This window comes from Aythya marila (assembly GCF_965140915.1).
Source record: "Aythya marila genome assembly, chromosome: 1".
NCBI classification, from domain to species: domain Eukaryota; kingdom Metazoa; phylum Chordata; class Aves; order Anseriformes; family Anatidae; genus Aythya; species Aythya marila.
This window is the reverse complement of record NC_139042.1, coordinates 142673568-142686558: the sequence shown is the minus strand read 5'-3', so window position 1 is coordinate 142686558 and position 12991 is coordinate 142673568. Positions and strand designations below refer to the sequence as shown.

General features: G+C 45.8%; 1 protein-coding gene across 1 annotated transcript in view; it reads right to left on the bottom strand.

Annotated features, from left to right (window-relative positions):
* The window catches only part of CACNA2D4 (calcium voltage-gated channel auxiliary subunit alpha2delta 4), a gene marked incomplete at its 5' end in the record, with an annotated part of 113023 nt that overhangs the window by 96615 nt on the left and 3417 nt on the right, over positions 1 to 12991 (bottom strand). Inside the window, 4 exons of the mRNA XM_082751847.1 lie at positions 1782 to 1944; positions 3593 to 3652; positions 5144 to 5260; positions 11438 to 11519. Coding sequence (XP_082607973.1) covers positions 1782 to 1944; positions 3593 to 3652; positions 5144 to 5260; positions 11438 to 11519 — 422 coding nt within the window. The remainder of the gene's footprint in view (positions 1 to 1781; positions 1945 to 3592; positions 3653 to 5143; positions 5261 to 11437; positions 11520 to 12991) is intronic.

The following is a 12991-nucleotide window of genomic DNA, read 5'->3' as shown; positions in this document are numbered from 1 at the left end:
CACCGAGTACAGCTGGTGCACCATGCAGGCAGGTCTGAACTGCTGGAAGGCAGCTGCCTGATGCACCACTAAGTGGAACAGCCTTTGCATGGTGCTTAAATATATGCTAGTCCCCGTGATGCAATTACCAAAGACAGAGGAGCCTTAGGCTTCACATGCTGTTTCTGTTTCTCCTCTTTTCCTCATGTTTTTTCTCTGTCTGCCCTCTCCTTCACTAAGCTTGAGCTGTCCTCCCTTGCCCCTGTTCTCTTCCAAACCAATATACAGCTGCAGACTTGCATGAGCTTGTAGGAGGCAGTGTACATACAGCGTCTGTGTTGACTCATTGCCTCAGGGGGCCAGGCAGAGCAGCAGCAATAGAGAAGGGAATTATAGGAAAGTGGTCATCACAGGATTAGCTGTATTAAAGTCAAACAGGATGGGGCTTTGACCCACCACTTCCTGCTTAGTCACTTCAGTAAATGCAGTTTTGGCCAAAGGAAGGGCAAAACTGAACTGTGGCTCCCCAGTAACGAGGCCAAAGTAATTCAGACAGGAATGGAGCCAAAAGAGCTGCTGAGAGCAAGGTTTGCTGCTCCCGTGGCCGTGAGCTGCCAGACCTGCTCCCAGGAGGAGCCCCGGCACATACAAAGCTTCTGCTGCTTCCTCCGTCTCCTGTTTGTCCTCCAGCCATAGCAAGAGCAGCTGGACGGTTTGTGTCTAGCCATACAGACAAGAAATCAGATAGCAGGGCACTGCGTCCCTGCTGTCTCTGACAGCAGCCATTTGGCCACCTTTCTGTGTGTCACTGCAGGCAGCAGCCTACCTCGTGTTCAGCCACAGCCAGCTCTGCTGCGCGCAGGGTTTTAGTGTCTGGGGCTCTCAGACCAGATAAAATTAATCTAAAATCTGGCGAGAAATAATGCTCCCTCTATTGTCCCTCTAAATAATGTACCAGTTGTGAGATCAGTCAACAGCGCCTGCCTCGTCTGGTCCTGAGGCTTAAAAATGAGCTCCATCTACAAAAAGAAATAATAGAGCCTTTTTTTTCTTTTTTTCTTTTTCCTTTTTTTTTTTTTTCTTTTTTTCTTCTTCTTCTTCTTTCAGTAAAGAGCAGTAAATCTAGAACAGTTGTAACTGGTGCCTCAACCTGAAGTTTCTGCATTGCACCCACCAGCTGAAAGAGGGGCCAGTTTCTGGTACGTGGCTGGAGCAGTGTGAATGTACAAGGGGGAGAGGAGGAGAGGACAGACTGTGCACAAGTGACTGCCCCCCAGGCTCCCTCAGCTGCCAGAATGCCAAAGGCTTGTTGAGATAGGAAGATATCCCAGAACTGTCATGTCCCAGCAGCAGTTGTGAGCTGTGTCCCCTTGTGAATACAATCACTGGAAGCTCAGAGTGTTCCCATGAGGTGTTAGGGCCTCAGAACACAAAGGTGAAATCAAATTTTCTCAGCTGAAATCAATTTTATCATTAACACCTAAAGACCTTGATAGATCTGACCCTTCGTACAGAATAGCAATTTCCAATAAATTTACATCACAGTTCATTTCACAGCTCCTTTGTTTGAGTAGATGGACCCTAACAGACTATGCTGCCTGCCTAAGCCCTCTCACAGCCACAGACTGAAACACAGACATGATCATGCCTTGGAACAATGCCTTTCCAGGCTTTTTTTTTTTTTCTTTCTTTCTTTCTTTTTTTCTTTTTTCCTTCTCATCCTCATTTTGGTGTTATTACTCCCTGGTAGTTTCCACAGCAACATATTAGCAGCGTGAAAGTAAAGGCCAGTGGTCCATTACCTTTGTTGTAGACATTGGTGGGGAGCTGGATATCGCTGTATGTTGTGTTCACCAGCAGGTTATTGAAGTGTTCATTTGGCTCCAGAATGAATTCATCTCCAAGCTCCACGTAATTGTCATTTTCATCCTTCTCATTAATCAGGAGGGAGTTGTAGTAATCAAACTGTTGATGAAGACAATGGAAAATGGAAAGGCAATGAGAGAGAATGGCATACATTTTTATCAATATTGCCTGGAAAAAAAAAACAAAAAACAAAAAACAAAACACACCAACAACACAAAAAATCAAAGAACACTTTAAACAATAAAAATGGGACATCTAGAGAATCTGGGCTTCGAATAGGATCAAGATGAGCAACAAATGATAGCCATTACCAAACGAAAAGTGTAAAGCTGCCCAAATGATGGTTTCTGCCCAATTTCTTATTGTCAGGTACCCATGTTACTTGCAAGCATGGTCATAGCCAGCAGCCGAAGAGCCACCTAAGAGCAAAGGGACACAGTGACAGATTCCCATGGTCCCTCAGCATTATTTGAATTTCTAGCTGGAGAGGTGGAGTATCTCAGTGTATCTGGCTCCCAGGTTTACTACAGGACATGCCTACTCTGATCCTAATTGTCCAGTCTCTACAGCTGTCGTTTACTGGATTTAACTCCTAATGCATGTCCAGCCAAAGTTATCCCTTCACTGTGACTCCAAGCAGCAGGAGCTCATCCAGAGTAAAGGACAGAGCGGAAAGTGCTTGAAGACAGCACCATTTTCCTCCATGAAGTCCCAGTGGGGATTTAGCATCTGCGGATGCATTAGTATCTCCAGGATAGTCTCCACCCTTGGATAACAGCTGATTTTATAGTGTTTTATTCAGCTTACCTGAGGGAAAGGATATTTAAGGATATTCAAGCATTACCAGTATTTAGGGGTGTGAATAGGGCCAAGAGTCTTGACTCACTGTGAAAGTAGATGACCTAAGTAGCATGACCATAATGTGATTCTTAAACACAGAGGTAAAAGAGGCAAAACTGATAAGGTAGCTTGGTTTCAAGAAGGGTTTTCATTCCTTGCCTTTTCCAACATTGACAGTTGTACTTGCAGGGCTACCTTGTACTTCTTCTACACACTGAGTGTTTGTAGTATGGATAATGGACTTCATTAATCAGAGTATTCACTCCGATTTCCTTCACGAGCAATAATCCCTTAGCTTAGTTACAAACAATTATTAAGAGAAAGCCAATTATCCTAATTGCATGGACAGAACTAAACTGTTATCCAATGGGAAGTCCTGATGCACGCATGTCTGCAGGGTAGAGAAAAGATGATTGGAACTGGTGAGAAATTCTTCTCACTTGGATTCACGGTTTGCTATGGGAATTTGTAACATTATGGCCTCTGCAACAGCACCCTCCTCATTGCTCATACGCTCTTGATTTTTAGCTCATTCTCCAGGGAAGTAACTCAGGAAGCACCAGCTAATTTGCACTAATGTGTATAACAGAGTAATAACTCTGTTGTGCAATCAGGGTATTGCCAATAACATCGTGCAGCCCAGTGTCTTCCCAAATCCTTCCTATTCCTGGGCCAAAGGGACTAACCTCGTAGGTGTTGCTAGGCTTGGGATCTTCCAAGGGAGTTGCACTTGTTTCTAGACAAGCTGAATGTCCTGAAGACAAAGAAACTCCTAACCTGGCTGCTAGACAGATGTTAAGCATGCTATGCCAAGTGTTAAAGGTGAGAGGGTGCTGCTAGACGAGCCTTTGGGCTGGTCCCTCTGAGGATATGAGCCATATTTTGTCACTGATGGTGATAAACTTACCTCCAGCGAGGAGTTGTACTCATGGTTCAGATCTGCATCCTCTGCTGCTTCCACCAACCGCTAATGCAAACAGATAAAGAAAGAGGAGGGATGCTGTGGGAAGTCCCCAGAAACTTTTTTACCACTACTAGGAATTCACATAGTGAGAAGACGTGACCACTTCCCTTCACTACAACACAGTCACGGGGCTAAAACCCCTCTTCTCTACTTCCTTTCCTGCTGACCTGCCATCCCGTGCCACAGCTTTACAACTCAGAAGGTGTATTCACAACTATTTATGGCTGAGTGTATTCACACCTGCTTACCCTGGAGTTCCTATTAGACCCCAAGTGATCTCAGGCATCACAGGACACACACACACACAAACAGAAACATGTCCAATTAGACAACAGATATATCTCATTTTCCATGAGCCTTTCCAAAAAGCCATGGGAAAAGCATCCCAGACCCAGCCTGATGTCAGTATCTTGTCAAAGGAAAACGCCTTGTGGGAGTCTCAGCCTGCTTTTGTTACTGAAACACCATGACTTGATTTCATAGAGGGCTCAGCGAGGCTAGGGCCATTTATAAGCTTTTACCATCTATGGGTGCCAGTATAAGCACTAGTATTCTCCAGCATGATGCTTCAGGGCACCAATTCTCACTTTGTACAGACTGGGGAGGAATCCAGCTAAACATGCACATGTTTTCAGAGTTACACAATTAGTGACAGTCTCAGCAAAGCTACTTTTTGTTCCTTCACAAAGGGTAAAGCAATCCAAACACTGGAAAAGGCTGGCTGTGAATTTAATGTTATGGGCCAAAGCCCTGACTCTAACTATGCCCACATTTCACTTTGAGAGTTAAATGATGTGTTTCTGGATGGCTTTTCCACATTAGATGCCTTAAACAGTCAAGGCTCTGTGACTACAGAAATAGGCTTTTTATAGTGGGTAAATATAAGGGAATAAGATAGACCCTTAGATGCAAGAAGTAAGAGGGGCCATAACGATTACCTGCTCTGGCCTCCGACACAGCAACATCCTAAGTCCACTTGCCACCTTCTCCGTGTTTCCCCCTGTATGCAGCTGGAAATCCAAGCGCCTTCCTTGCAGCTCATGTTCAGGGGCTGCAGGAATTTCCCCTGAGCCACACACACAGCCGAAACAAGCTACCAGTCTTCAATGGCCAGTGGGCATCGTGCAAGGATGAACTTTATTCCCACTTGCAATAGGCTTTTTTCCCCCCTCGCTCTTTAAACAGCTACAGAATTAAACATCTTTCCTCCTAAGAGTGTTCGTTCCCTCATATTTATTCCTAGACTTTGTTTTTATCTTATTTCTTACTCTGGGCTGACGGAGAAGCCAGCATTCCCTTGTCTGAACGCCCACGCCCTCCCACCAGCGTCTACTTAAAGCTCAGAAGGAGCCAGCTGCACCAGCAGGCGCTCGCTTGGGCGAGGAAGTCCTCGTGCTACCTCTGCGCCCATGCGCTCCTGGTGCAGGCAGGAGGGGGGGACTGCCGTGGGGCCACCAGGAGGGGACTTCCTTCCTGCAGCACCCCTGGTCGTACCTCAACAGCTTCGACCTTCCTGCGGAGCATGCTCTCCATCTGCTCCGAGAACTTCTTCACCAGCTCCAAGCCGTCCACCTCTTTGATCTTCAGAGTCGGCTCCACGTCTTTGTACTTCTGCCCAAGGGAACGCAGAAAATGCTGCTGAGCAGGAGGCCCATAAGGAGAGGGTGAGACTGTTATCGTCAACTGGGTATTGCTTTGGGTAAAGAAAGGTGCCTTGAAGGGACCGGCCTGATTTAGCACCACCTCCCACCGTTGCCTTTCCTCCCTTTATACGTTATAATTTGGGAGCATGCAGATCATTGACCAGAACACAAAGCACCAGAATTCAAAGCAACTGATCCAATTATGAGCTTGTGGTTGTTGAAAAAAATGGTGTACCTAGGAATTGTGAGCTACTTCATGCTGTCTCCACTGGGAGAGACACCGTAAGGAAGAGGACCTGGATCTGACAGTTTCAGAGCTAAACAGTTTCTTCTGGCCATGTACATTGTAAGCATTAAAAACCTGAGGGTACTCCTAAAGTGGATAATTGTAATTTACTTCCCTAAGCCTGCCCTTTCAAGACTGCATACAATAGTCTTTATGTCTTCTTTTCAAAAAAGTCCTAACACTAACAGAGATAAACAGAAAGAAGGGGGCAAAAGACCTGCAATGGACACTATTTGATTAACATTAAAAATAATAATAATAATAATAAAAAAGACAGAGCCTTGTCTCCCCGGCAATGATACTCTTCAGTGGAAGTGTAGAGGCAAATGACTGGATTTCCTTGGTCCCTCATCATCACTTCTCTCTGCAGTATGTACACATCCCCTCCATCTCCATGTTGCATTAGCAGCAATCTCAGGCAGGGCTGTGCTTCTTATGCTGGTACAAAATGAGGAGGTGAAAAGGGTGAGGGGATGGCAGGGGCTTTTGCAGCACTTTTCAATTTAGAAGTGTGGAGGAAAGACTTTGCATGTCTTGAGGATGAGCATGCACAGCTCCTTTTGCTCAAGCAGCTCACTGACCATCAGGGAAGGCAGCTGAGAAGAAGCAGAGTAAAAAATGCCTTGAGGATGGGGCAGGCTGAGGATGTCAGACAGAAATAGCAGCAGCATCCCGCCTGCAGCATGCACGGCAGAGCTGCTAGCTCTGCCTGGTGTGATTAACAGCGAGGGTTTTACTGGATTAAAAATGCCAGGCCTCACATCCCCTCTGCTGCAGCCGGGTAGCTCGGACAGCAGGGGATGAGGAGGAAGAGGTCAGGATGAGCACAAAGGTTAGCCCAACCATGCCGCCGAAAGAGGGATGTGCAACGGCCCCCTTAGCCAGGGCCCAGGCTGATGACGAGACCGCAGCACACATCCCAGCTGGTGCCTGTTCCACTTAGCTCCGTGTCATGGTTTCATCGGGAGGGAGGTGATCCCTGCCACGCCACGCTTTAATCGGGCCCTCCTCGGGGGGAGGAGAGTAATCTCTCCTGGGTGAGCTGGCGAAGGGGAGGCTGCACCAGCACACGCCTTACACAGTGACCTGCCGTCGTTTGCCTTGGGTCACGTCTTGAATTAAAAGAAGCAAAGCTCTTGCCTCTCAATTATTTTTAATGTGCTTCACAAGCAATCACAAGCAAGCATGAACAGCCTGCTAATATCATACACATCTCAGCCCTGGGAACTAGCCAGTGCTGGGAAGGTGTGGCAAAAGAAATGTTCCCTGCAAAATTTCAGTTGGCTATTGTGATGGATAAACCTGGTTTGGGCTCAGATCCCCTTTGAGCTTTTTTCCTACAAAGGATCAAGCAAGCTATTTTGTATCTATATTACTGCTGCTAAAGTCTCCTACTATTAATGAGTATTTATTGCAAGAGTTCCTAGAGGTAGGCAACAGGACACCTGTTATTTCAAGTGCTATCACCAGATGCCATGGCAGAAAGATGGTGAGCATCAATGCTGGCGCTTGTAGACAACCAAACACAGCCCAAGTTTAGGGCTCTGGTTACCAGATCACTGTATTTTATGGCATGGGAATCAGCCACAGGCTAGGGAGAACTGGCTGAAGAGATCTGATGTAAAGAAGGGACCAAACATGCAACTGAAATAACAGATCTTCTCACATACATCTAGCGCTTTACTCCCTTAAAAGAAGGAGGACAATTCATTACGCTTCTCCTTCCGTGGGGGTGGCAATTTAAAAGCGGAAGATCCAGAATTCAGAATCCAAAGTTTTATCTGTGAACTGAGATGTCACCAAATATATTTTCTCGTTCCCACCTCCATGAAATTAAGCCCATTGAAGTATGTAGTGTTACATTACTCACTGCTAGTGAAACTATATTAAGAGTGTGAAAGACGTTCCTTTCATCTTTACCCAGAAAAATGTCTTGACTGTACTTATTTGTCTGTTCTTTGCCATGTAGTTGTTTGTAGTGCTTTCTAGTAATTACACAGCTGGAGCAGAGCCCTACTGTCCTCTCTCAGCCCTATCCACCAGGGAAAGCAATTGGCACTTCAACCTCAGAAGGAAGCAGGAGTTAATTCTCAGAAACATTTATAATGCATCATTAACATCACAGGGGAAAAATTAACTGTGGGGCCTGCCGAGGCCAGTTGGTGTTTGTTTCACTCAGAGGCAAGCCAAGCCCTGGGGAGAGGAGGAGAACCACCCTGGGGATCTCTTTGCGTGCTTGCAGTTGGTGGCCCCAGGCCTTTGGTGACTCTGGTAGCCAACAGCAGCAGCAGGACAGAGGTGAGCAGACCTAATAACCCACAGGTTCAGGATCTGCTTCACTCCATCTGTGTTTCCCTCTGCTGTCCTAGACCCCATCCAACATTTTGGCACACATCCATCATCAGCAAGGCAGGCTGATGTGCCAGGCAGGCATACAAGCTTGTCTTGATCCCCGCTGTGCAATGGTCAAGAGAATGCAACAAATGCTTCAGCCATCAAGTCAGAGCAACTCTTAGGCTTTTTCTATCTCTGTGAGGTTTAATTTGATCACATCTTGTCTGCTCAGGACTGAGAGCCACCTGGGGGCTTTCTCAAAGCTCCCTGGTCCAGGGTGAGAACCCACCCTCGTGGATTCAAAGACAGCTGCTGGCTCACCAGGACTCTGTGAGCAATAAAACCTGGCAGGAAAATGAGTGTTTGGGTTTGCAATGTGACATTTAGTTTCTTCTGAAGGAAAAAAAAATAAAATAACACAGAACCCCCAGAGGAATCCAAACAGTGTAACCCACAACAGGAAATTTATGCCAAATTAAGAGAAGGTTTACATGCAAAACATTCAGGTAACTGAGGAATTATGGCTCTCAGAACAATAAACTAGTTACACCATACCTATCAGGCACAAGGGAAACATAAAGTCAACTTTGAAAGCTACTGTTTGTGTTTTCTCAAAGAGAAAATACCCATTGATTTAAACAAGCCCCAAGGAAAGAGCTGTCTGGCACTCTGCACTGCATTCCCCACCCTTGTGCTGGCCTGCACATACTAACCCACAAAGAAATATTTCATGTGAGCAAGAGGCAATGGCCCCAAAATGAGAAAGGCATTTGGGGAGCACACATATTTGAATTTCCAGGGTGCATTCTTCTCCCCTGGCTGGACTCCTCTGTAGTCTGTGCACCGGGGCAGCGATCCCCATAAAGCCATTTGGAGTCTGCAAAGGTTTATCTGTGAGAAGCATGAAGCATGGAAAAAGCTGCCTGTTAGTAAGAGGTTGGTCTGCAGAATTGTATCAGGGCTCAGAGGGAGCCCTCCTGTGCAGTCTCTGGTTTGAGATGCTGATTTGTGAGGTGTCCAACTCAGAGCTTGCTGAGGCTGATAGAAGGACTGAAGATGTGGGTGCTGGCTGTTCCTCCTGTCTTTTCCATTATCCCATGAAAACAGGGAGAAATGAAAGCTTAAGGAGGGGGACTTGAAGGGTGAAAGGTAAGCCTGACCTCTCTGAACTGCTTCGGCCAGGGTAGGGCAGGACGTGCATTTGGGAGATGACTCTTTGATGGAGTGTAGACAGAGGTAGGCTGGATCAAGCTCATCTTTTCCCCCCTGCTGAAAGTGGTGACAGTGACTCACTGGAGGACATTTTCTCTCTGAGTCATGGGTGACACTGTCCTGTTCTGTGCTTTGCCTCTGGACCCCACTATCTGCCTGTGCTGCATCCAGGCCCCAGGATATGCTCTTGCAATTCAGACACCTTCAACTGTACGAGAAGGAACCTGGACTGGGGCAGGCACATGTCATTTTATAAGGCCAAAAGGTCTGTCAGGTCACCAGGAAAAAATAGCTCTGCCTCAACTCCCCTCAAGACAAACGCTAGATTGGATTTGGCTAGATTCAGACTTCTTTTTTCATCAGTTTTCTTCTCTTTCAGTGAATTATACCAAAATCTGATGGTTATGATTTTTTTTTTCCTCCTCCAAAATCCAGTTGCTGTGACTGTCACTCCTAGTGGTTCTGTACCAACCTCCACAGGTCTCCTGCAACCCCTACCTCCAAAAAAGATCAAGATCCCAAGAGACAAAGCATGCAGTGTGGACAGAAGGAGGTAAAAGGACCCAGTGCAACACCTCCAGAGGACCAATGCAGCACAGCTATCTATCTCAACACCCACCTCTCTATGCTGTGGCTGCCATCCTTGGCCTCCACCATTAAGTTTCAATGATTAAATTTCAATTCATTTTCAAGCTATAACCTGTTCTCCATAGCCCCACTGACTTCTGGACCTTAAAAAATGTGAACTCTTAGTCTGTTAAGAACAGTACCCACAGAAATAGCACAGGCTGGCTGTATTCAAGCAGCAAGGAGAAGACAGTGAGAGCAGTATTTCTTCAAAATGTAAGGTAGCACTGTTGACACCTTCCAGAAAAAAAAATCTGTAATCTGCAGACTTTGCTGGACAGCAAATACCTATCCAGCATGAGGCACAGATATCTGACTATCAGATAACCCTAACTTGTGTGTCCTGCACACCAGAGGTGCCATAACATATCACTTTGCCTCTAGCACTACCACTTGGGAAACCTATGGTAGAAAAGGCACTGCATATACACCATCAAAACTGCTAAAAACCCAAACATTTGCTTGTGCCAATATCACAACCACAGCTGCCTCATGATTAGGCCATTAGGTACCCATATCCAGGCTGAAAAATTTTTGTGGCATAGTTGCACATTCCTCTTAAGGACTGGTGATCAGCATAGACCTTTGTGACAAATGCTAAAGGCCTTTCTCAGCCGAGGCTAGCAAAGGTGACGCTGCAGAAGCCTCCCCTTTCCTCCAGGGAGAAAGCAGCGCTGTGAGGACAGGGGAACAGGGGGCTCATCAGCAAGGCAACTCCAGTGATACCTGGAGTTTTATTTACTTATGTACTAGGATGTAGGTGTTATTAGACAAAAAATAAATAAATAAATAAATAAATCAGATGCCCAAAAGGACTAAGAAGCAATGCATGGATTGTGTTGGCCAGAGAAAGACAAAGGATCTGGAATTCCACATGGGGTGGAGAAACACGCACTCAAGTGTGTTCAGCAGCCACCAGGTCCCTGGAATAGCAATCGTGGGGCCTGATTAATACAGCCTGCCGCAGCTTTGGACAGAGATCATTAAGATGGAAAGAGGAGCAGCCATTCACCTCTGACTTAAGGAATCAAAGGCTACAGGGCAAATTCTCTATGGGTGCAAACAGGAAAATTTAATTAAAGTCCCTGGAGTCACAACCTTCAGAACAGCAGTGTCTATTTTTCAGGACGTGTCCCTCAGAGACCCTGTGCAAAGGGTAGTTTTAAAGACAATTCAAAGAGGGGAAAGTGCCTTGATGAGTCACTGGTGTGAGACAGAAGAGGAAGCAGGAATAAACAGGAGTATCTGCTGGAGAGCTGCAGGAGGGGACAGTGGGGTGGTGACGAGCAGATGAGTGATGAGCAGGCAGAGAGGGACTGATGTGCAGTTAGGAAGGGAGGACTAAAAGGCCAGTATGAGAGGGAGTGAAGTGATCACAGGGAAAGCTTTACAAGTACTTTGAAGAGTTTTTTTTTTTTTTTTTTTTAAACAATTGGACAATTTAGCTGGCATTTGGCCATAGCTAGTGAAGGCAGGAAAGGCATGAAGTAGATCACCCTCTCTGCAGTTCAGCATAGCTATGGGATATCTCTTATCATGGATATGAACCCACATAGTTTTAAAAGTTAGCTAGAGAACTGCATGCTTGCCTTCTTCCACCCCAGATTTTCTGTGGAGGGAATTAGGTCGGAAGTCTACATGGGGAGAAGCAGCAAGGCCAGAGGAATCGTCACAGCTGTTGCCTACCTTCTGCAGCAGGAGAGAGCCTGAATACTTGGTTACAATGGAGTACAGCTCCCCACCAAAGGCATCCGCCCAAGACTTCACCCTAAAAAGAGGAAAATCAATATTAATAATGCAAAGGCAATAGGACTGCCTACTTCTTCAAACTGTAACAATTCTATCTTCCTGAGCATTAATCTTCTTTTATTTCTCTGAACCTCTACAGTGAGAATAACACTTTCTCTCCAGCCTGCTTGTAAGACAAGCAGCAATAGAAGCAAGAGATGGTGGTCTTGAATATTCAGCCTCAAGACACTGGCCAGAAGGTAGCACCATGCAGTTCTACTCATCTCGGCCACTGCTTGCTGACTCAGAGTGGAATCTGTCTCATCTAACTCTAGAGGTCCTAAAGTTGCATATTTGGTCTTAGATATCGTCTGGTTTCCTCTGTTTAAGTAAAGCAAAATAAATAGCTCTCTGGAGACAGTTGTCTTCTTTGATTACAGACAGAGCCTAGAATGAAGGGGCAGACACCAAACGTCAGGACAGCTGAACAGAAATAAGCATCAGCGCTGAAGGAAGTTGTCAGGACTCAGCCCTAAATTCAGTTGCTAGAGCTACGTGGGGCAGAGGCTAACGAGGCAGATGAATCCACTGCTCTCAGAGGAGGTACTACAGCTTCATAATGCGAGAGGATATTATGCACCTCCTCATTGTAAAACGCTACTCGCATTTGTGCCATCCTGTAAATAACTGATGATAGCAATACCACATGGAGAACATAAGGATGCTGAAGAGCAGCCTGAACACTGAGCCATCCAAATGAAAATAGATGGCTCTCATAATTGACAGAGCACTTCATCAGAAATCTGTTACATGATTCACATTAGGCAGTTCCACCTACATGCAGTTCCTTCAGCAAGGATTCACTTAAGAGAGATTTATTTAATGGAATAAATGGTCTTCTCCGCTTACCAGAAAATACCACTTATTTATGGGCTGCAGAGTCTTACCTAAGGCTCTAAGTGGATGCCTCCAGGCACCCAGCAGGCTTTAACCCCAGGGCCTGATGGCCCAGCACATCACACCATTTTTATGGCAGAATAATATTCAGATATAAAGATGAGCTCCAGAGCAAAGCCAGTGCAGTAATAGTGGAATAATCCTTATCCTAAGACTTATCCTAGGGAAGTCTGCCTGCTCAGAGTCCTCAATGGCAAGTGCAGGATGATGGGCAGCCATAGGTTGGGATTTAGAGCCTCTGTAAGACTTCTGCTCTCAACAGCACCTCTCTTCACTGTCTACAAAGGGACCACAATGCAAGTAGGTGCCCTTTGTAACCACTCCTTAATTGGCAACAAGGCATTCATTTCCAGCTGCCAAGTGTAAACCAGCACCAGCTGAAACCAGTAAAACTCCATTGTTTGGGCATTGTGGGATGCATCTTACTTTGACAGCCAGGGCTTTTATCTCTTCATTTCATTCTTAGAGCAAAAAGAATACGGGAATTTGGTAGGAGACCAGGATTTATTGCTGCTTATCAGACTTATTCTACCATACCCAGAAAAAAAGAAGAGG